This window comes from Cryptotermes secundus, unplaced genomic scaffold (genome assembly GCF_002891405.2).
Source record: "Cryptotermes secundus unplaced genomic scaffold, Csec_1.0 scaffold407, whole genome shotgun sequence".
NCBI lineage: Eukaryota > Metazoa > Arthropoda > Insecta > Blattodea > Kalotermitidae > Cryptotermes > Cryptotermes secundus.
In genome coordinates, this window is record NW_019741981.1 from 953152 (window position 1) to 976270 (window position 23119).

Here is a 23119-nt window from a genome sequence, read left to right on the forward strand (position 1 = left end):
GAGGAAGAGGAGGAGAAAGCGATGATGACGGTAGGACAAACAGAAAAACTACACATTAGTTCAACATTTGTCGTGCCATGGCTACTTCCATTAGTTACTAGGCTGGCTCTACACGCGCTCCCCCAAAGTTGGACGCCAAAGGATTTTCGCCCGGACACCTGCCTCTGGGCGAACGGCACGCCAGAGTTACCCGGGACTTATCGGCATGTGATATGCCTGTAGGAAATTCAAGTTCAGTACAGAGGCATCATGTCTCATGAACATAACAGATTTCTTTGCTGTGGACGTTTACCATTTGCTGTGTTAACTATGTGATGGTAATAAGCGACAACAATTAACACATTACCACAAGGTACCATTTTTAATCTGATGCCTTTTCTTTCCTGTACACTCTGGTTAAATTTATATGACTTCGGTTGCAGTTTTCAATATGTTTAGCCCGCAAACTGGCAAGGCGGCATCGAGCTGCTAACAAAAAACCCTTGTACAGCCCGCGGACAAGCGATTATCGTTCTGCGGCCTTCGTGTTTAACGAGTACAGCCAGTGGTATGCAACAAGCGAACAAACAAACACTCGTTTCTATGCAAAGCTCGAGACTGTTGGGCTATGCCCATGGAAACGGTTTTTTCTACGTGGTCCGTGCCGAGATGTTATAAGCAGGACAGTTCGAAGCAACGAAGCAGATGGTGGTTGTATTCTTCAGCAGTTCAGTTGAGTGGCGAGACGAGACAGGGTTCAGTTGTTAGTTGGAAGTCAGCCTGTGAAGAGAACACTAGGAATGTGACATGGCCGCCAGCCTGGGAACCAGTTAGTTAAGTCGCCAGCTGACAAAGAGTTTTGCACAGGCGGCTGTAACAAACAGGGCCTGAGTGCGGGAAGCTGAAGAATGTCCCTCGGCCGAAGGAGTTACCAGGGAACGTCTAGTGAAGACTGCAACAGACTAAGGACACTAGCCTGTGTCAGTGATCTGTAAAGTGTAGTTCCGAGTGCTGTATACAAGTGGTCAATGACTCCAATGACTCCAATCCATACCCGTCTATAGTCATATACCCACAAACCGCGACAGTATGAAGTGCATAATATAAATGCACAACGCTCCAATGTTTCATGTCAAAAATACGTTGTATGAATGAATATTATCTGTGTAAGATTTGAGGTTTTCACGGCGGCCGCTATGAAGAACGCAGTCTTCTGGGATGTGGCACCGTGTAGATGTGGTGTCAACCGACGTTTCGGAGGAACTCACCGCCTCCGTCTCTAGATGGATACGTTCCCCCGAAACGTCGGTTGACACCACATCTACACGGTGCCACATCCCAGAAGACTGCTTTCTTAATATAATTTGTGTTGGAGTTGTTCAAATACGGGTATAATAATGACTAAAATGGATATTATTAATTTTGAAGAAACGACTCATCACATAAATATTGGCACCTGTAATGAAAGTGAGTATAGACCTCATCTGGCACATATTTATCTGAATCACTTTTCGATACTAATGGGAATGTTTTATGGATTTACACGGAAGCTCTCACGTCATGGTCATACACTTGTATCCGCAACATAACTGAAGTTAATACACTCATTCTGTGTAAACAGTGGAGTATGAATAGCGACGGGATATAGCAACCGAGGTGAATACAAGTTATTTTTGTACTAAAGGGCTATCCAACCTACCTGAGAGAGAACAATGTTACGGCAGCTCTGTGTCAGTAAGTTTACACACTCAATATATTCAAGACAGCAACATTTCTCAATATACAAGATGGTGAGCGAATTAACTAATCAACATCAAGGAGAAAGCAGCAAGTAAATTCGAATCGGTCCCAGAACATAAAATTCGACAACACCGAACACAATCCTGCAACTTACATGCAGATTTGGAAACGAGCAAAGTGTGACGATGGTACCCTTCAAATCCCTTCCGTTCCTTGATGAAATGGGCGGCAGAAGCTGCACGGGATCATCAGGAGCGTGAGGAAATGTAGGGATATGCAAGAGATTGCCGAATTCGAGACCACTCAACTGGCAAGTTCAGTCTCGGCCATGCCATAGCTCGAGCGGTTAGTAGCTGGCTTCCCACCGCCAAGGCCCAGGTTCGAGGTCAGGTCATGTAGGATCTGTGGTGAACAAAGTGGCATAGGGCAGGTTTTCTAAGTACTTCGTTTCCCCTGTCAATTCTCATCCACCGACTCAATCTCGCCCCACTCCAAGAAACTAAACACAAAAACTACTTTCAGTCTTCCCTATAGAAATCAAATAACTGTAAATGCCACCATTACAAGCTGCTTCAAATGTTTCCCTGAAATACAGGTCCACATTTCTGTGTCTACTACCGTGGCCCCAGTGAGAAACACTCAACATTAGCGGTCGCAAGTATGCAGTCCAGCAACATACGTACGCATACAAGAGAAAGTGAGCTCGTCACCACACCACCTTCAAGGCGTCTTGGGATGGCAACTGTAAATTCCATTCTCCTAACCTGTTTCCAAAGATTTCCAGACGAAACACATGCTGTACATATGCCGGTATTACTGGACACAGACACACCAGCAACGTGTGGACACTTAGTCTACTTCTTGAAAAAAAAAACTGACGGCACAAAGAGCTACAAAGAAATACAGTTATAAGTTACCACATACCTGTCCCCATGTTGTAATACTGAAACCCATCTATTTTCTTACGCCCGTGGCTGTACATGTTTGAAGGTCAACAAGTTACGCTCGCTTCGTGTAGTTCTATAGCCTTGCTATTGCAGTAATACAGGCATGACCTATCGTTGCTTATTACGTTAAGACTTGTCATGCAGGTGTGTTTATTACGATTTTGTCTTCCACGAATTAGGGTTTGAACGTGGAAATCTTGTGGGATGAAACACTTGCATTCCAGAGCTGCTTCAACTGCGCGGTGAAGGGGCCAATGTAACAACAACAGAAACTTACTCTGGTAACTTCAAGAGGCGAATCTTGAATAAATGGTGTATTGAGGGTATGGTTCACGGTTCCAAGTCCAAACAATGAACCTCGGATTCTGTAAGAGACGGGGGATTTACTACCTCAGCAACTATCAGCTTTTCACGAAAAACTTGCCCAATGTAGTTCGTTCATTAGTCAGTTGGTTCATGTATCTGCTGGCACTTCATCTCTGCGCCGGTCCCTTAAGTCGGCCGAACGCGGTGGCCGCGTGGTGAACTGTCTATAGATTACGAACCTGCAGGAGGACAGGGCCTAATAAAGGGCTGTACAGCCATTGTAGAAAGAATGAATGAATGAAAACATCAGTCGACACAGTGAGTAGGATAAGGGCTGACAGACCGAGGAATGGTGGTTGGATTCCTAGCAACGGTAAGACTCTTACCGGAAAAGTATCTTTCTCCTGTCCGCGGGGTCAAGAACGGATATCATGCCCACCTACATCCTACTCGGTGGCTAACGGAGATAATGCAACGGCTGTGTGAAGGTGACCACTTCGTTCGGTGTCAGGATTAAGTATACGTGAGGCCGCTTTCAGACAAGACATACGGTGAAAGGACACACACATTGGCGTGAATACTAGCGTTCTCACAAGCGTCTCAGTGTCCCACGTCCAAGACACTGTGTCGCAGCTGTGTCTTTCCCCTTCAGTGGCCGAGGCACTGACTTGTGGTCTGGCCACTCGAAGTGCATAGAGTTGTCTGCTAGCGTTCAGACGGGACATACAGAGTCTAGCGTCATTTATGAAATGGTGGATACACATTTTGAAACTGATAAATCTGACTCAGGGCAACATCAACGTGGAGTTCTGACGTCAGAGCCACTAAGTGTGCGTGTTGTGGCGTTGACTGGCTGTGTCCCAGACACTAGTCGCAAGCCACCGTGTGTCTTGTCTGAAAGCGGCTTGAATCTACGTCTGCAGGCCACCACCATACATCTCCGCAGAATGCTACTTAATTACGAACAGAGGTTGCTTTACCTTTAACTTCTTACCGGTTTTGAAATCCTCTTTTCGCTGTCTCCTTCGCCTTGGTCTCACCCTTCTCCCAGAACTGAGCTACGAAAACCACGGCCCGCGTTGGCTTTTGCTCCGACAATCGAAACAACTGCAAGAGTTTTTTTGCCTAGAGCATTTTGTTATCCGTTGCCGGGCTAAACTGCAGAGTTAAACGGGTGGCTCGACACAAGGATGAACGCAACTGAAGTGTAGATATCGGAACAACGATTTCCTGCGAAAGCACAAACGGCAGGTTTGGCTGCCCAGTCTGGGTACATTGCTGCGAGGGCGACCTCTGGTTTTCCACTGTAGCACTTCTGTGTCCCCAAACAATAATAAATTAATTAATTAATATTCTGCTATGTGTAGTAAGGAGGCACGAGGTAGCGTAGTTTGTTGAGACACTATGCTACAAGCCAGAAGGACGCTGGTTCGAGCCCCGATGAGGTGGATTTTTTTCAATTGGCCTAATTATTCTAGACACACTGTGGCCCTGGGGTCAACTCAGCCTCTGACAGAAATGGGCACCAGGAATTTTCCTGGGGAGTAAAGGGCGGCCGGCGCGTAAAACCGATAACCTTACCGCCATCTGTGAGCCGATTGTCTAGCCTCGACCTCTCACAATCCTATGAGCCTTCACGGCCTGTTACAGGGATAGCTATGTGTAGCAAACTATCATGATCAGCATCCTGTTTCCTGCTTCAACAAAAGGATCAGTAAGCAGATATCAGAGATAGAGGTCGCGAGGAAATTGAACCTCAGACTCGTGCCGAAATTCCAGCTTCAGTATAAGCAGGCTTTGGGTTCAACTATCACATTGTAAAAATCAAGTGTCTACTGAAACACAACACTCCCTCAACATATGCTACTACAAGACACGAAGCAAACTGTTAACAACTCTGTAACTGCACAAAATTACTAATTATTGTCACTAAAACCTTCACAGGCCGGTCACGGTAGCCGAGCGGTCTAAGGCATGCACTGTCTTCGCTCGCTCGGAAGCCGGGATCGTGGGTTCGAATCCCACTCAGGGCATGGATGTTTAGTTTGTGTGTGTGCGTTTTTCTGTGTTTGTGTACAGGTAGAGGCCTTGCGACGAGCTGATCACCCGCCCAAGGAGTCCTACCATATGTCTAAGATCTAGTAAACCGAAGTGAAACGGAGAGTTTCATGGAGGTAGGCCTAGGCACACTGGGGTTGTAGTGCCAATGAAAAAAAAAAACCTTCAGTGTTGTAATTGATACCATTCATCAATGCCGCTGTGCCTAAATAAGGAAAAGAGGAACCAACAGGTGTTCATGTTTCGTTTGTATTTTTATTTTGTATATGCTGGATTGAGTTAGCAAGTATGTTTGTTTGTATGCATGTCGATTTGTTGCCGAGCAACTTGCGTGTGAATCGTGACGTCTGTTTACTGAAGCTTGGCGAGCTTGTTGATGAATGGCAGTCGCTAGCTGCCACCCTCGTTACAATCATGCAGATATAGTTTATGCCCCCAACTTCGGGATCCCCCCCCTCCATTCTTTGCATTCAAAAGCGTCCAGTTCACACTCGTACATTATATTGCCTGTATCAAACTCCAATTTAGCTGTTTATTTCAATTTCTGAATCGTACATTGCCTCACTTGACGGTTAGCACTACAGACGTCTTTCTACGTTCATTCCGGCGCATAAAACGAGCTCACGAGGAAGTGTCTTATGTCTGCCCGTGCCATTAAAAGCATTTAGATTAATATTGATATCGGTGGTCTATATGCCTCACGAAACTTCAAATTTGTTCCGTACATCAGATATACCACGCTATTTTACATTAAACTCGGTTCGGTCTAATATCGCGAAAAGCGGGTCAACACAACGTAGCCTGCAATTTTCTACGAGCTCTGTATCAACTGTGTTGATCTCTACCGTCATATACCAAAACTAGAAAGAAGAGAAAATGAAGCGGTCGAGGCGTATTAAAGATATTAATCCGAACAGGCCGTAAGGAACTGGGGAACATGATGAGGAATTCCTAACCTGATAAAGAGTGTGCAGGCCGATTTTCCAAGAAAGTCGTTTCACCGCTTGAGCCAACCACCAAGATCTCAACTTATATATTTTCCATCCTGACGGGTTAGGCTCTCTTGCTTGCTCCATTCAGAATTAATTCTGAAATTATAAATCTTACATGCAATCGATAAGACTCCTTGGGTGAAGGACCAGCCCGCCGCAAAGTCGCTACCTACACAGAACAACACAAACACAGAATAAACGCAGAGTGGGATTCGATCCCATGACGTCAGTGTTTAAGCTGGCGAGGACATTTCGTGCCTTACACCACTCGCTATTCTGATCGGCCCTTGCATATACTGTATGTGTACCCATATTTCGCAACGGAAGCTCTTTAACACAAAGCAAGGATAAGGATACACCGTGGCGTGTGACGCACGTGGACGGCATCTGAGACAATAATTCACGTAATCTTGCTTACGTTGAATGGGAGATATTGCACGGGAACGAGGAAGGTCATTATGTAAGATAAGCACTTCCAAATCGGTTCGGTCTCCAACAATGAATTCTACTAAATTTCTTTATAATACTATTAATATATACCGTCTTCATGAAATTCTGGATGGTCATACAGAAATGCGTTAAAATAGTCTCGTTATGAAATTACGCACATAATAAATTCTGAGAGGCCTATACTCTTATTCAAATCTTTCATAACGAAACAGATTTTGATCCATCATACACGCAGCTTGGGGCGAAACACGGAGTTACGAGGTACAGCGGAACAAACTGCGTTATCTTTAACTGGGTGAACAGCGAGAAGAAATTCATCTCCCTGCCAAAGACTGCGGCCTGGTGTTCTGTTTAAAACATGTAACGACAAAAAAACTCGATATGTGAACTTCGGAAAGATTCCTCCAAAATTAGCGGCAAGGCTTACTAAACGTAAAGCTTTCCTTGTGTTTAATTAACGCAAACACCACGATGTGACGACGTATAGGCAACTGGAGGTAGAGTCCCACCGTTCTTATCCTTAACACACGATTGTGGTGCGTGTTCCGCTCAAAAATCCTGTCGCTTCATACCCTGAGCACAGGGCCTCCGTGCGTACTGGACATGAGGTTGGGTGGGCTCCAGGGCCGGTTTTGGCATTGTGGGGAAGATGAAAATATTTTGCCCTTTCTGTGAACCGATTTCTCGGACATTCAGCCCACAGCCAGAACAATACACCAACTGGGCTATCGCGCCCCTTACGGATATCCCTAAGTACACGAACGCTAGCAACGCTTTTCACTTCCTTGCAGGGTTGTCATCAGTATTTCTATCTTCCTACTTAAAACTCGGAAGAGATGGTTCAGAATTACACAACTACTGGACTTGAATACAAAAGGTCTCAGCTTTACAGCAACTGTAAACATGTAGCGCAGTCGGTATAGCGACTGGCTACGAGCTGGACGGCCAAAGGGTCTGAGTTAGGACTCTCGACGGTGCAAGAATTTTCACTTTTCCATGTCGTCCAGACTGGCTCTGAGGTTCACCCCAACTCCTATTCAACGGGTACCAGCGGCTCTTTCCCCGAGGATAAAGCGGTTGGAGCGTGAAGTTGACCACTCACCTCCAACTAGTACCGAGGTCATGAAAACGTGGGTCTGTACACCCACTTGCCCATACGTCTTCATGCCGTAGTGTTTAATTAGTTAAGTGCAGGGACAACTTCTGCTTTTAATGGTCTCTCTGCTGGTCAAGATATGCCTCCGATTTCACTGAACCTGAAGCCCACAGGACTGTTCACAAGAACCCGTACTCTTCCTATCCTGACGCCGACAAACTGCGCAGACGTCGTCACAGCCCAGATCACTGAGGTCCGTGCAAATATTACAATCCCACGTACACCCTTGAACACCCAGTGGCCTGTCCGCTCCACGTTTCCCAACCAAATAACTTCAAGATTATCTCGTCTCTTATTGTGAAATACCGCCCTCCATTTTATCGATATATCTGGTGAAATATATACTCTACAAATTATTAAACAAACTCTTAAAATGCGATCTTCTCCATTCTCGTGCGACTTCCTATTGTGGTATCAAATTTTGCAACCGAAGTAGAGGGAAAGATATACAAAGAAATTATCGTGGTCTAATATGAAGTACTATCCAATTATTTGCCTGGTGAGGTAAACCACGAAGAAATCAGAACAGCAGACCAATGAACCGAGAGTTTAACCCAGGCCATCGAGAATACGAAGTGGGATTGCCAGCCACTCGAAAGGGACGCATGGTCTGCTTCCATAACATATGGGGAAATATAAATTAGTATCAGGTCCACGAGGAACAAGAAGACTTGGCTAGAACAGTTTAAGCTATTTTTAAACCGGCGCGGTGGCGGTGGCGGTAGCACAATGACAGGAACATGGAGTACTCCTGAAATATACTCTAAACGATTCTGATACGTGTCTCGTAGAATTCATCCCAATCGAATGGCAAATTTGAGCACACTGTGGCATGCAGACCCTCTGCTGGGCAACGACCGCGAAACAAACAGCTAGAACAGCGTTTCTCAACTGCTTGGCCGCGACCCGGTACCGGGCCCTCGTCTTAGAGAAGTAATAATTCATGGGGCTGCGGTAGGACAAATACTGAAAACCACTGAGTTATACAACGGTCGTTACTAGGTGATGACACGTAAAGAGCAACAGAGGAATTATTTTCTGCGCGGTCCGTGCCGATGGCTGCGCATGCAACAATGGAAGAGTAACAGTGTTTACTGTGCGGTGCGTATCGAGGCTGTGACTGTGGACACTAGTGTGTGTGTGTGTGTGTGTGTGTGACAGCCACCTGTGAAGTATAGTCAGAAGTTGTGCATCGAGGAGTGCAATAAATGGAGTCATCAATCCAAGCCCCGCATACTGTCACAGTCCATTGCCTTACAACTGGTGTCAAAAGGGGGATTGGATTGAAGACTGCAGTCGTTGGCTGTATCGTCAAGCCAAAAAATGGAACAAATTATGGCACGCCTTCTGGCCGAAATTAAATCCGACCGAGAATAAATTACGACAAAGCTGGTAACCAAGGCGGACGCCAATGTAAAGGAAATTAAGGCCGACAAGAAAACCCAGACAGATTTCCTCACATCCCAGATTGACTACAACTAAGAGAAGTTGGACGCCGATATAAGGAGATGAAAGAAGAAATGATAGCCAAGCTGGAATCAAATCGAGAAAAAGTTTATGCCATTCGAGAAAAGACATACTGCAATGAGGGAGAGATGAATGCCATGTTGGACGCCTGTCTGGAAATGATGGACGCAAATTTAGAGGAAATGGGGGCCGTCAGAAAGTCCAAAGGAAGAGATCGCAGTGGAAACTTAACGCAGCACTGGAGGAACGATATGAGGACCGGCATCTACCGGAAGAAACAGACGCAGGGCGATGGTGGGTCGCCGAAGAAACTGACCTCCGCCTCCAGACGGACGACCCATCGTGCCGTGTCCGGAATGCAACAACGAAATACACGACCGGGGCTCAACACGGCAACGACGTCTAAAGATGACGGGTAAAATATCCAGACACTAATGTAGGAACTCCTAAAATAATTCTGTATACACTGCTGTATACCAAGTTTACATGACCGGCAGTTTCTGATCGTTTTCCCAGATGGAGTTTGTTTCGACTTCGCCGTATGCCGGCCCGATCTACTACTACTCGTATATCAGAAATGAAACAAACCATAAGAACAATGAAACTAAACGTTACTTCATGTGCGTGTCTTACTTCAATTTTGGCAATGTGTATCTTCGAACATCACGCTTCTTCTGCCGTAAAGATGGAAGCAGAAAATTCCTCACGAGCGTTGGTACCTGCCAAAGTGCACGGCGTACCGTGTATCAAGAAGTTCAATCTGTCAGTATCATTCCTAAATATAGCGATAAACCGTCTCCACACTATGTAAAGAGTAAAGTTGTGCTCTATGCCATGAAGACATACTGTGGAGTGGACGTATAGCTCCACTTTTCTTGACCCCGGCACTAGATGGAGGTGAGTTGTCATATATATGTCCCTGCCGCTTTATGGCACCCAGTGGATAGGCGGCTGGGTGAGCCCCAGAGTCGGTCAGGACGATAGCTCAACTGTTATAGTGACGGGCTACGGGGCTGGACGGTTGAGGTTCGATTCCGGTAGGGGAAAGCTTCTTCTCTTCTCCACAGCGTCCAGACCGGCTATGGGAGCCACCCAGCCCCTATCCAATGGGTAATGAGGGTTCTTTCCCCTGAAGTAAAGCAGTATTAGTATGAAACTGACCACTCACCTCTGCCTAGTGCGGAGGTGGAGCTATACCTCTATTCCGACATTCCTTCATGGCGCGTCACTTAATTAAGCACAAGGACAACTTAACCTTACTTTACCATCCCAGAAAACTGCAACCCTAATGCTCACCGAATGAAGGGCATCAAAACTCGTACTGAGAATATATTTGTTTAGGACAGAATGAACAGCTGTAGGGGGAGTTTCCTGGGGACGATAAAGGAGACCAGTGGGCACTTGCAGGAGATTCGCCGAACCGCAGTTTCCCAGACTCGCGAATGGGTTGAAGATATACAAACGGGATTATTAAAACATTAATACTACGTTCGCGTTTGCGAATGCTGGTTAAGTCGAACATTCATAATTCCGAGATTACATGACTGCAGAATAGTATGGTCTGAATATTAAAAAGGGAACCGTGCAATAGAAAATATTAAAATCCGTGTAGTTTGGTTTAGTACTGAACACGCCTAGGTATTTTCCGGAGGTGACTGACTCGAAGCAATGCACAGTTCGACAAGAATTGTACCTGAACAAAAATTACGGTTGCGCACGTAATGATGGTAATTTCTGCGGACAAACAGGGAATTTGTGATTCCGATATCATAATCGACTTTTATTCTTACGTTTATTACACCAACATGACGCATAAAAATAAAATCGCAGTTTATTCACACAACGCTCTAACATACAACGAAACCATTTCCAGAAAACTGATTCTACCAGAAAAGAGAGTTCCGATCAAAAATAAGTCATTCTTGAATAAAAGTGCATTCTTCTTGAAACAGCTATCCGTCTTATCCGCACATTAAAAGAACTATTTAACAAGAAAGGCAGATTACTGCTATGCAACGTAATTATTTCCTTACGAAACGTTAGGTATATCGAGTTCCGAGCAGAATTCAGTTAAAACTTCAGGACACAAAACTGGAAGCATACAATTCATTATACGTTCAGCGCGAAACAATTCCTGTATAAATTGAATGAATTTATATTGTTTTCATTTTACAGCATGTTTCGGCCATTCTGGCCATCATCATCAGGTAAGTAATTTTACTTCACCACTCTAATTTCTCTGCTGTTACTCTCCTATATTGGCCAGTGTTTATTTTAATTTAAAGTTAAAATTAATTATAACCTAATATTTTAAGCGATCGTACTACAAATGACACATATTACATTCCCCTAAAATTATAATATATATATATCCCAGCAGTAGTCTGGCTGTAATTTAACTTACTCATAAATCGTTAACTACCGATTTCTAAGAATATTCAGTTACAGAGGTTTTACCCTACGGCGTCCGAAAACCTGCGTCCCTCTCTCGGAGTGAGTCCCAATTTTTCGCTGTAAACTAAGCGCGCCAAGCCGAGTCACAGGACCTCAGCCAACAACTCTTTGCCCATGTTCGTCCGAATATTTCAAATCTCTCCCCCTTCCACCATTTCGCGACTTTTGTCTTTTGCTTGTTTTAACTGGTTTTGTTTACTTTAAATTAAGTCAAAGTCAAATTCTAAAACGTGGAGAACTGCTATATACACGTATTCACCTTCCTGTAATTATATTATTTATTACTTTGTGTGTGAATCAGCTAAGGTCGTTGCATCTATAATTAATTTAAAATAACGGAAAACGCATTTTCATTAAATCAGCTTTCGCTTACAACGAACATAAAACTATCATAAATGACAGAAAAAGGTACAAGACACTCAAATTTTAAGTTCAATATAATGAGAATAATTTCCACTGAATACCAGAGTAAGAAGCATCGGACAGTATGTGTAACGCCTACCTTCCTACAGCATGACAACTTGTCTTCCACACCTTGTACTGTTAGTATTTTTGCATGAAAACTATATTATAAAAATGAACTCCTTGCAGTTATAAATGCGTGGTTAAACTAAACTCCGTGGTCTGAGTCCGCAAGCTAACTATACCGACCGGGCGACCGCGGCTTGACGGCGAAGCTGGTGCCAACTTTAGACATAGAGGGTATAGCGTGGTCAACGCAACGAATCCCCACGGCCGTTAATTTCGGTTTTCTAGACTGGAGCGACTACTTTTCCGTTCAAGTAGCTCCTCAATTATCCTCACGAGGCTTAGCGGACCCCGTTCCAGACTCACCACTTCTCAGAAAATCTGGTAGCGCCGCGAATCGAACCCGAGACCTCTGGTTCTGTAGCCAGGAACTGTGACCGCTAGACCACAGAGACGGTCATAAATGCGTGATCACTCTTATCATTATAGCAGCAGAAACATAGCAGTAGTAGGAAACCTGTTAGTCCTCCCTAATCCGGACCGACTCTATTGAATATCTGGAAGTCTTTCTGGATTCTAAACTTAATTTTCTCAATCATGTCAACTAAGTATACTAAGTCTACTTCACAACATAATCTTCTCCTCCTCCCTCGAATACCTGCGTATCTTATACTTCATGTTATTTATATCAGAGCCTGAATAAGCCTACGTGGTTTGCAATTCTATTTCGACTACTGATGCCAACAAACTAGAATCCATCCAGCATAAATTTGCAGCACTTTGTTTCAATCGTTTATTACAATTGTGAGTATCCCTCTCAGCAATTAAAACTGCAGACACTGCGTAAAGGGGGTCATTTACGTTAATGCACTGATCCTTACCTTGGATATAAACCCTGCCCTTTTTTGGAAACTGCAGATATTTGAGTTCCCGCTCAGTATATATGAGAGTTTTCATCCGTCTGCGTCTACAACTGTTCTCCTGCCAGGCGCCCTTAAGTTTGTTGTTTGCAGAAACGCTGATGTATTCTGAACCGAAACTATTTCTTTTAATACGTTTCATTTCTTTAATTACTGAAATATTAATTTAATTCAAAATGTACATATATGTATATGTACATTCTTTCTCGCCATATAACGGTTGGAGTGATTTCCATCGGTAAATTCATATTACTGTCTAAATGATAAGTCTTCTCCGAGTACTTCGGTTTCCCCTACCAATCTTCATTCCACCAAATTCTCCATCATCATATTCACCCGGAGCAGGCTACAACAGACCACCAATCAGTAGCCGCCGTGCCGAGTGGACCCAGTTTGACTCCACCCCACTAAGCGAATTAAAATGATAAGTTGCTTTGCTTTGCTTTGCTTTGCTTTGCCTTTCATGTTTCTTTCGTTTCCTTCCCTTGCTCGTGCATACTTTGCAACTAGCCTTTGGTCTGCTGAGTAAGCTCGTAATAAAGAATGGAATCATCACCACCACCGTCGCCGTCGTCACAATTTGGACACAATTTTATACAAGTATAGTCTGTCTACGTCGCCTCGGACAACCAATTGTGGCATTTTTATAAGCTGTCCGGATATCAACTCTAATCGCCCAATAGTTACCTACATCAATCTGAAAGCTAAACAAAGCCAAGAAATCATGCAGCCGCCATCATACTGCTTCATATTTTCCAAAATATTGCCCTAACAAAAAAAAAATACTGAATATTATTGGAAGACCTGTAAACATACCAAATTTCAGGACCCCAGATTAAATCGCGTTTCGCTCCCACCTCACAAATTCGTGCGTCAGCCATTACCATTTGCAGGAAATTATAAAACAGACGAAATGGGTGGTCTGTAATGGCATATTGTTAGCGGCGTGCCACAGCTCAGGCGGTTAGTCGCCGACTTCTCACAGCTGCTTTCAGTCACAGAACTATCCATGTGGCATCTGGGTTGGTGTGAAATTGTCACCGGGGCATATATTTCTCCGAGTACTTCGGTTTCCCCTGCCAATCTTAATTCCAACATACTTCCGTGCTCTCGTATACATTAGTAGTTGGTACAACTGGGCCCAAGTACCACAGAACTAATTCCTACCACACCGGAACACAATATGAAAATCAGAGAATTTGTAAAAATCTGATATCCACAGGCAAACGCAAAAATGCACCTTCCCTTAGAGAAGGAAAGCGGGTTAAATGAGAACGAGATGTCGCTAAGTGCCTATATACGCAACGATGATCTCGCACATGAACTTGAAGGAATTGACTCGCTACTCATTGCGACGTATCTCGACAAAAATGGGAGAAGGGGCTCATCTAACGCGCTGCAAACCCAAGTGCGGGATAGTCAGTGTTACGACCGAGAATCAAACACAACATCTTCCGAATTATACAAGTCTCAAGCAACGTCATCCGCGTATTATGGGTACGGAGGTATGAACTGGCTCGCAATAGCATCCAATGGGGGGGGGGGGTTTGCATGTGAATGATGATTAGATTTGCAGTTCCCTCACACCTGTCTTCCTCAGGTTTCTCCTAAACCTTATATTCGCGCGTATATTTCGTTTCTTACCGACAAAATCAACATCCAAAAATGTTTTCTCGTGATAATCTTCGCTATTTACGTACCCATGCATAACCGGATTTCATCCCTAAATCGTCTGTAACAAATTTCGAAAAAAAAAACACGTTTCATATTTCTTGATAAATTTCACGGTGACGTGGAGTTCAATGCTTATACGATAAATGGGATCATGCCTGGTTACAGTACTGGACATTATAAAGTACTCTGTGACCAATAGGGATCTGAATAGAGCAAAACACTCAGCATACGTTTTAAACATTCTGAATATGTATAGAATAAGTAGACCCGTTGTTTCCGTACCTGCTGGAATAAATCAGTCCTGTGAAAAAGTCAGAAAAAAAGAGCTCCTTGATAATGTCGAAAAAGAACCGATACGCCTACTTCCACTAAAAAAATTCATGAATATGCAGGCCCAGTCACATAAAATACGTACGCACTTTCATGCTACACTCATGGATATACTTTATAACCGTCAATCACAAACGTCAAGCACGTCTTATTTACGTTCCTCGGGGAGTACTGTGCCCGCATTACTGGGCTCCGTTATGACGCCATGGCCAGCATGAAATTCGCATTATTGCAGTTGTTCTTGCCGGTGTTACGTTATTCCTAGCGTTAATTTAGTTAACGGAAACAGAGTCCCAAGCTTCCCCGCCCGCCAGCCCGCCCTAAGGGGATCTTCGTGCCAACTTCCTAAGGTTGGCGAGCGTGTCAATTTCGCGTACGAAATAGCTTAACGTACTTCTTTCAATAACATTACATGCCTGCTAACAGGGCTGCATGTGTCTATGTAGCTTTCATCCACTACATCTTTTCAAGGAACAAGAACTACGGTTTACAGATATGTCCATTCTAAATATTACTTAAATTCAGTTGACACGTTTCTCTTAGAACCTGGCCTGCAGTCTGCAGCCACCTGCTCATGCTGATTCCTCGCTCACGGATTTTTCTGCCCTGAAGATGGAGGCGATACGTTCCACCGAAACGTCGGTTCACACAAGATCTACACGGCACAACCCAGACGAAGGAATTTTTCATAGTCACCGCCGTGAAAAACTCAAAATTTACTTTCCCAATATTCAAGAACACAGTACGAGTATGAAGGCAAAGTTGTCCCTGTGCTTAACTAATTAAGTGCTACACAACGAAGGCATATGGGGGTGTGGATGTATAGATCCACACACAGTATGAAGTATGGAGTAAAAAATCGGACATGAGATTAGTCACATGTTTTTGTTCAAACAGGCGATCTCTGGGTGATGTAATGACTCAAACAGCTTGTAACGGAATTAGAGAATTCCATATATTCCGGGCTGATGAACAAGCGGCTAGCATGAGATCCTACAAAGCCATCTTTCCGCACGCTTCTACTGACCTCCGGATGCCTTGCGACCCTGACTCTTTGAGCATGGCGTTACCAGTCAGTCAACCTCTGGAAAGGAGGTCTGACTGTCCACTGCGCTAACTACACGCGTCTGCCAACTCACCATTTCTGATATCCCATGGTTCATCACAGGAACTCGCCACCAGACCAGATATTTCCTGCGAAAATCGCGATTCCCGTCCCCAACAGATCTGCAGGCCAACAAAATAAAGATCGCGTGTAGTCCGTTGAAAGTCAACCGACGTTTCGGAGGAACATATCGTCCCCATCTCCAGGGTCGAATAAGCCGAGCAAGATACCAGTGTGAAGCATGTGACAAGCCGAGCAGACTGAAAGTCAACCGGGATTTTGGAGGACGGAGCCGATACGTTCCTCCGAAACGTCGACTGACTTTAAACGGGCTACACGGCGTTATATCCCAGAAAATCCTATAAACATCAGTGCCTAAGCGAGCCGCCTCTTGTTCCTATGCGAGAGTTATTTCAGCACACGATTGCTGGAGGTACATACAAAATGCACAATGCTCACTCGTTTCGTATTGGGGCCGGGTCAAGAACGGTTTAGTAAATGCCATTTCAGTCCCAGCCGGTCAATTACAACCCCTACCTTACGGAACAGCTCAGTCAGTATAGCGCTGGGCTACGGGCTGGACGTCCCGGATTCGATTCCCGACAGTGCAGGATTTTTCTCTTAGCCTCAGCGTCCCCACCGGCTCTACGGCACACCCAGCCTCCTATCCAATGGGTACCGGGGGCTCATTCCCTGGAGGTAAAACGGTAGGCAGCATGAAGCTGACCACTCACCTCGATCTAGTGCCGAGGTCAAGAATGGTACAGCTATACCTCCACTCCCCCCGATGTCTTCATGGACTTCAGTTTTTTACTTTTACCTCTATAATAAACATTCTACAAAGTTAATCTGAGCAGAACTGCTACATTATACAACAAAACAAACCCATATCATTATAACTCTCATGGACATCAACTTACGTTATAATCACTCATACGGCAGATATTCACCGAAATGGGTGCAAATGGTGCATGTCTCTTCTATGGTACTAAATCTACTGTCCGTCAGACAACAATAAACTTAGTATCTAAGCAATGTACTAACTTTAGTACCGCTTTCTTTGCTAAATCGCCATCACAAAGAGAAAGGGGCGGAAACACGCAAGTAAGACATTTGGTGATCTATCTAATCAATTCCATGTAGCAGAGAGGTCGCGGGTTCAAGTCCCCATGAGGTCACTGAATTTTTTCAATTGACCCAATCCTTCCAGCCGCACTATGGCCCTGAGGTCGACTCACCCTCTAACAGAAATGAGACCAGGAATTAAATACTTTTCCTGGGAAGTAAAGCGCGGCCGGCGCGTAAGGCTGACCTTACCGCCATCTTTGAGCCGATTGTCTAGATAACGTGGGGCCCTCAACGTCTCACAACCATATGGGCCTTCACGGCCTGGTACTGGGATAGCTTTACTTTTTTAATCTGTCCCTTCAGCTGGTCATTTCTTTCGCGGTCTTTTATGGAAACCGAAAACTCATTACTGTGTTCATAAGAGCCCGCCAATGGTCCGGACTCATCTGTTTAAGATCCATTTTAATATTCCATCTGCGCCTAGGTCTTCTAAACCGACTTCCCCTTAGGATTTTTTCCGGTAACTTTGCAGAAATCTTTCAGACTTCCGTGCTACAATACCTACCCATCCAATCTAACTTGATTTGGCGAATGATTAAGAACTGTGTGACTCCTCATTTGCCATTTTCCCCTCTTACCTGTTAACATCCTCTGTCTCATACCCAAATGTTCTTCTCAGTACCTCGTTCTCAAATACTCAGGTCTGTGTTCTTCCTTTAATACGTAAGCCCAAGTTTCACGCCCATACAAAACAAGAATTCTTCTTTCTTATAAGTTTTAACCTTTGCATTTCTAGGTAACAAATCCGAAGACAAACTATTCTGAAATAAGCAGTAGAAAATATTCCCTGAAATTAATTCGCTCTTAATTTCAAAGTGAAGAAATCTCTACCACTTTACTTCTGTCCATAATAGATGCCCTTATATTGTCACTTTATCCTACAATCTGAGGATGAGACATGAATGCATACTTAGTCTGCTCTGCGGTTTCTTCCGATGATTCCTTAACAGCCGCAAATACAGCCTATATATTTTCAATGTGGTAAACTGACACCACAGACTGGCATATCCCACTAAACTCCAAACCCGCCTGGTTTTCTTCTTGGACCTTCCCAATGATATCTTGTAAAATAAAGTTGAAAAACAATGCCGATAAGGCATCTCTGGACAATTATGAATATGAAATGCATCAAGAAAATGTCTGACAATACGGACATGCGTGTCTATAAGGACACACAGGTTCCGTATAAACGATTTTTGTCATCCGAACTAGATACCTCGTGGTTTCACCTTGCTGCATAAGATTTACAAAACTTCGCTCCTTGCTGGGTCACGCAATTCCAGTCAGAAAAAATACGTGAACTCAAAGTTAAGCCGTACAATGTTGACTCTTGTCCAGACAAGAATAAAATATGCTCAGAAACATAAACGTGTGAACAACGGGCTGTCATTAACTTGACCTTCACTGAACGGCACACAGGCCCTGTCACGTGGTGTTACGAACACTGCACTCGCTAAGATGGAACGGAAACTGACATACTGCACTACCAATAAAACCTGAACAAAAAAAAAACGAAACTCTTGTGACGGCGCGTATTGACGTCAATTCAAATTATACATTTCTTATAATTTAACCCTTGTACAGGGACAGGGAATGCAACACGCTCATCGTAAATCGTTCTGGAAATAGATCGCCCTACAAAACAGCAATTAAAATAACATCTATCACATCAATTAGGTTTAACGAATCAGACAAGAACCATTTCTTTTCCGCAAAGACAGACGAAATATAACCAGAGTACAAACCGCCACTATGAACATGATTTACACGTACGAGTGCTCGCGTAATCTGTGCACATCCACCGAACGTAGCACAGCTTGGTAAGATTAGCAGGTGCATCAATGTGCGTGCGTGTGCTGAGGGTACACAAAATGGAAACGAAACATAAACTGCAGTATCTGCGGGCTAGGATTCCCGCTCTGTGTACAGACTAAATAGGCACTTCCAAACTACACTTTCGGCAAAATTATATTAATGGCTCTATAAAGAACAAGCAATGACAACGCACATGCAATGCTCACCATTTGGACGTCCTCCACTTCGTCCTGGACCCGCTTAATGGGCGTCGTTGTTGCCGTTGTAACTGTTGATGACGTGGGTGATAATGTGGAAGTAATATTTGTCTCGTCACCGACTACCACAAGGCTATTTAAATTACTATAAACGTGGCTACTATTGTTGCCACTACTGGTGTGCCGGCTACTCTGCTGCAAGAAGTGCTGATAATGTTGGCTATGACTGTAATTGTTAGAAGACACAGCAGCAGCAGTTACTGTGGCTGCAGGGATTGTCGATATGTTGTTGCTTGAAGAATTTCGATTGTGATAACGCCCGACTGTCGGTACAGCTGTGGTTGTTGGCCCACCAGAGGGAAGACGAGGGTGGTAGTGGTAGGGAGGATGATATGCCGGCAGATTTGCAGGGGAAATCGTTGGGTTACTTGCCGTAGATGAAACAGATGAATTTCGTGCAACAAGTATGCAAGTGCTGCACTGGTTACAGCAACAGAAACAACTGCCGTTCGATGCTGAGGCGGAGGAGGTATAAGGGTAGGTGGCAAACGAAAAATAGGGAGGAGGAAAATACGAATAGGAGTGAAAATACAGGATGTCTGATTTACTTAAAGGTATCAAGTCCAAACAAATTTGTAAAAAAATGTACAACAAATCAAATGTTCTATCCAATGTAAATTTCCAACAGAATTATGTAAATACCCAAATTATTAACAATAAAATTTATCCTCCAAATAAATAACAAAACAGCAAATTAAAACAAAATGATTTAGAACGAAATTATTGTTCTTCTATGACGACAACAAACCTTCAGCATATATGCTTATAAAAACATTAACAAATTAACGTCAAAACGCAACAACTGTTGTAAAAACAACAATAAACGGATAAACGGATAAATTTTTAAAATCGAACCAACCCTCACACAGATATAAAACAATATTCTCCACGTCAGCTGATTAACACTATAAACAAATCACAGAACGCCGGGATAAATGTGACTTAGAACACTTACAAATTTCAACACGGATTTCATTCACAAAAAAAAAGGAGAGGTGGTTAGGGGGTGTGACAGTAAACAGGCTCGCAAAGCTCAGAAATAGTGTTTAGTGATGCTAGAGAACAGGCAGCAAATTAAGACCAGATATATGAAGAGTTAGGGGGGAAGCAGATGAATGAGAATAGGAGAAGATATGAGAATAGCAAGAAACGAAGAAAAGACACCCCCTGATAGGTGAATATTAAAACGAACACGCCGCCACAACGGATAGCAGTAGAGAAGACGTCAACAACGCCTAACCTGCAATAGGCCAAACTCACAACTGAGTGCAGGCTAGCTGGGCTTCGAACGCCACACAACCAGTTTGAATTCCCCTCACCCCGCTTCACAACCTACCAACATCCAACATACAAACGTTGGTAGCGCGCACGACCTACCGAAAACTTCCGGAAATTTACGATCACGCCCGAAACACAGTTGCAGTCGCGTATTCCCAATAGTACGGCGTGAATGACATAACTACTTACTTTCCAGTACTTATTTTATGGACAATTTGCGGCAAAGACGTTATCTTTATCATAATTAAAATGTGCACGTAGACTACTTGCGTTAACTAATTCTCCTTGCTTCATAAGAGACAGAAATGCAAGTACAAATATAACACCGACGTCTACTGCCAGAAATGTAACTGAGCTAGGAGCACATCGAACAACATAGTTCACTATTGCAATCCGCAGCCTACATGGCGGGCACGCGCACCACCCAGGTGAATTATCTGTGTTGCTTTTACCTACACTTCAGCATTTTTTCCATCCCTTTCGTTGGGACTACTTTTTCACTTCACTCTAATCCATATTCTGTCTCAAATTAATTATTCCTCTTCGTGCTGCAATAGCATGCTTCCTAAAATTTCAGCTTAAGTTCATAACCCTTTAGAAACATTCTCCTGGCATAACAGGAAAACCAACTTCCTCTCAAAATCAAATCTCTGTTGTTGCTGTTGTTGTTATATAAACGGCTATATTAACAGGTCCACGAAAACTGAGCTCAAAAATACACGGCGAACAAAAAAATGGAGTTCAAATGCGTAATTCCTTTCCCTAAAATACGCCAAAATGACTGTTTAACCCATGCAATATGAAACTGGAAGTCGATTTCGGCTACGCAAATCAATGCCGCTTTCACATGTATCTTCCCAAACCCAGTTTCAGTCGAAGCAGCGTCTCCTAAATTCAACTTCATCGGTTCTGTGGGAAACAAGCTTTGAACTGAATCTTGAATGTATTAACTTCAACATTCATACACAAGAATTTCAATCTAAGGCCCTAAATATCACACACACAACCTGATTCCTTCTTATGCCTTATCGTACCCTCCCTTACAGACGCTTGCTCCTTTTTAATCCAAAGTTTTCATCTCTCTCCCTCCCCGGTCCCCAAGAAACATCATCATGCACCTCTCTCCACCTTTCTGGCCTCGCCTTTTCTGGTATGTCCAACCTCTTTCCTTTTTAAATCTCTTGCCTTTCGACTTTCTTGCTCATACTGTTCCCTCCATTTCACCTGCTCGTTCTCAAAATAGGCCTACATCTGGGGGGCGTACCCCGAAATGCTATAGAAAACGTATGTTCATACCCTTTCCCCTCAGTTGCCCCCGCCCTCCCGGCACGACAATGGCACCTGCGCAAATCCCATCGAACAGTGCTTCTGCAAAAAGGAGCCTTGCTGCAGCTAGCAAAATCCCCTCCACCCCTGGCCCCTCGCCAAAGCCGGGGAGCGCCGCGACGAAACCTCCTCACGAAACCTGCACACACCTGATACTTATATATGATACGCTGCTGGTGGCGAACGCAATGATCGGGGCACTCCAACGACTGTACCTAACAATATCGGAAGGCCATAATCAGTCATTTGTTCGGTGGCACAGGGGGAAGGAACTCCGGGTACCAGTTTAATTCTCGTAAAGTTTTCCTGTGCTTAAGCGTCATGGTCTGGCATAGAAGTGGGACAGATGTAAAACTCTGCGCATTCTTAACCTTGGTACAAGCCTACACTTCCGTCTAGGGCCGAGATTACGTGTGGTGCAGCTATAATCCCACCCACCCCCATACATTTTCATGGTATGGTGCTTAATTAATTTAGCGCGGGGGTAATTTTACCTTTTGCCTTTGTCCAATAACAGTACTGAAGAAAGTCCCCAACAGCTAGGTTCATTAAACTGTAGTATGCTACGGGTCGGATACGTGGACGTGCAGACCTGCGCCTGGTAATTTTGTTCATAACTGAACACCGAACATGGCTCCCTTGTAAACAATTTGACAGAGGCACGCATGGCGGAAGTAAATACACGAGACCTGTATTCTGCTTGTAGGGGAAATATGAAACAATAGAAGACATATACACAATGCCTATGCGTATACAGCGTCCCCTTTTTGGATGAGAATCAAAATGACCTGGAAAGGGTATGGTAAGAAGCGCCGTGGCATACTTTAAGGTACTGTCCCAGAATCTATTTGCAGGGACCGAGAAAATCCACAAAACAGCTCAGACTGGGAAAACGATGTTCCGGCCGAAATTAGAAGCAGGTACCTACAGAATACAAAACAGATCGACACCGCTTCAGCCCAATTGCTAAGCACGCACGCACACACACTCATACGTGGGATATTAAACGAATCTTCCACATGGAAGTATAAAAATGTAGACTGGATTCTATTGGTTTCCCATAATCCTCTTCCCTTGCTTTTGTGATGGCGGTGACGGACCTTCAGGAAACAATCAGGCAGAGAAGTTTCTGCAATGTTCATTACATCGAACTGTTAGTTCAGCCAGAGACCACAACACCCTGACCACCGAAACAAACATTTCAATCGAGCCATGGGACTAATGCGAATTTGCGCAACTAAAACCATGTAGCTTTCGTCTACTTGCCGG

At 44.0% G+C, this 23119-nt stretch overlaps 1 protein-coding gene across 6 annotated transcripts in view; it reads right to left on the reverse strand.

The window, feature by feature from the left end:
* The window catches only part of LOC111872920 (polypyrimidine tract-binding protein 1), a 670096-nt gene that overhangs the window by 431691 nt on the left and 215286 nt on the right, over positions 1–23119 (reverse strand). Inside the window, exon 1 of one of the 6 annotated variants that reach the window (XM_023867208.2) lies at positions 19196–20518. The exons of 4 other annotated variants lie outside the window; for them this stretch is intronic. In XM_023867208.2, coding sequence (XP_023722976.1) covers positions 19196–19198 — 3 coding nt within the window. In that variant the 5' untranslated portion in view covers positions 19199–20518. Of the gene's footprint in view, positions 1–19195; positions 20519–23119 lie in introns of those variants that run through there. One more of the 6 variants, XM_033754886.1, reaches the window with a different exon arrangement.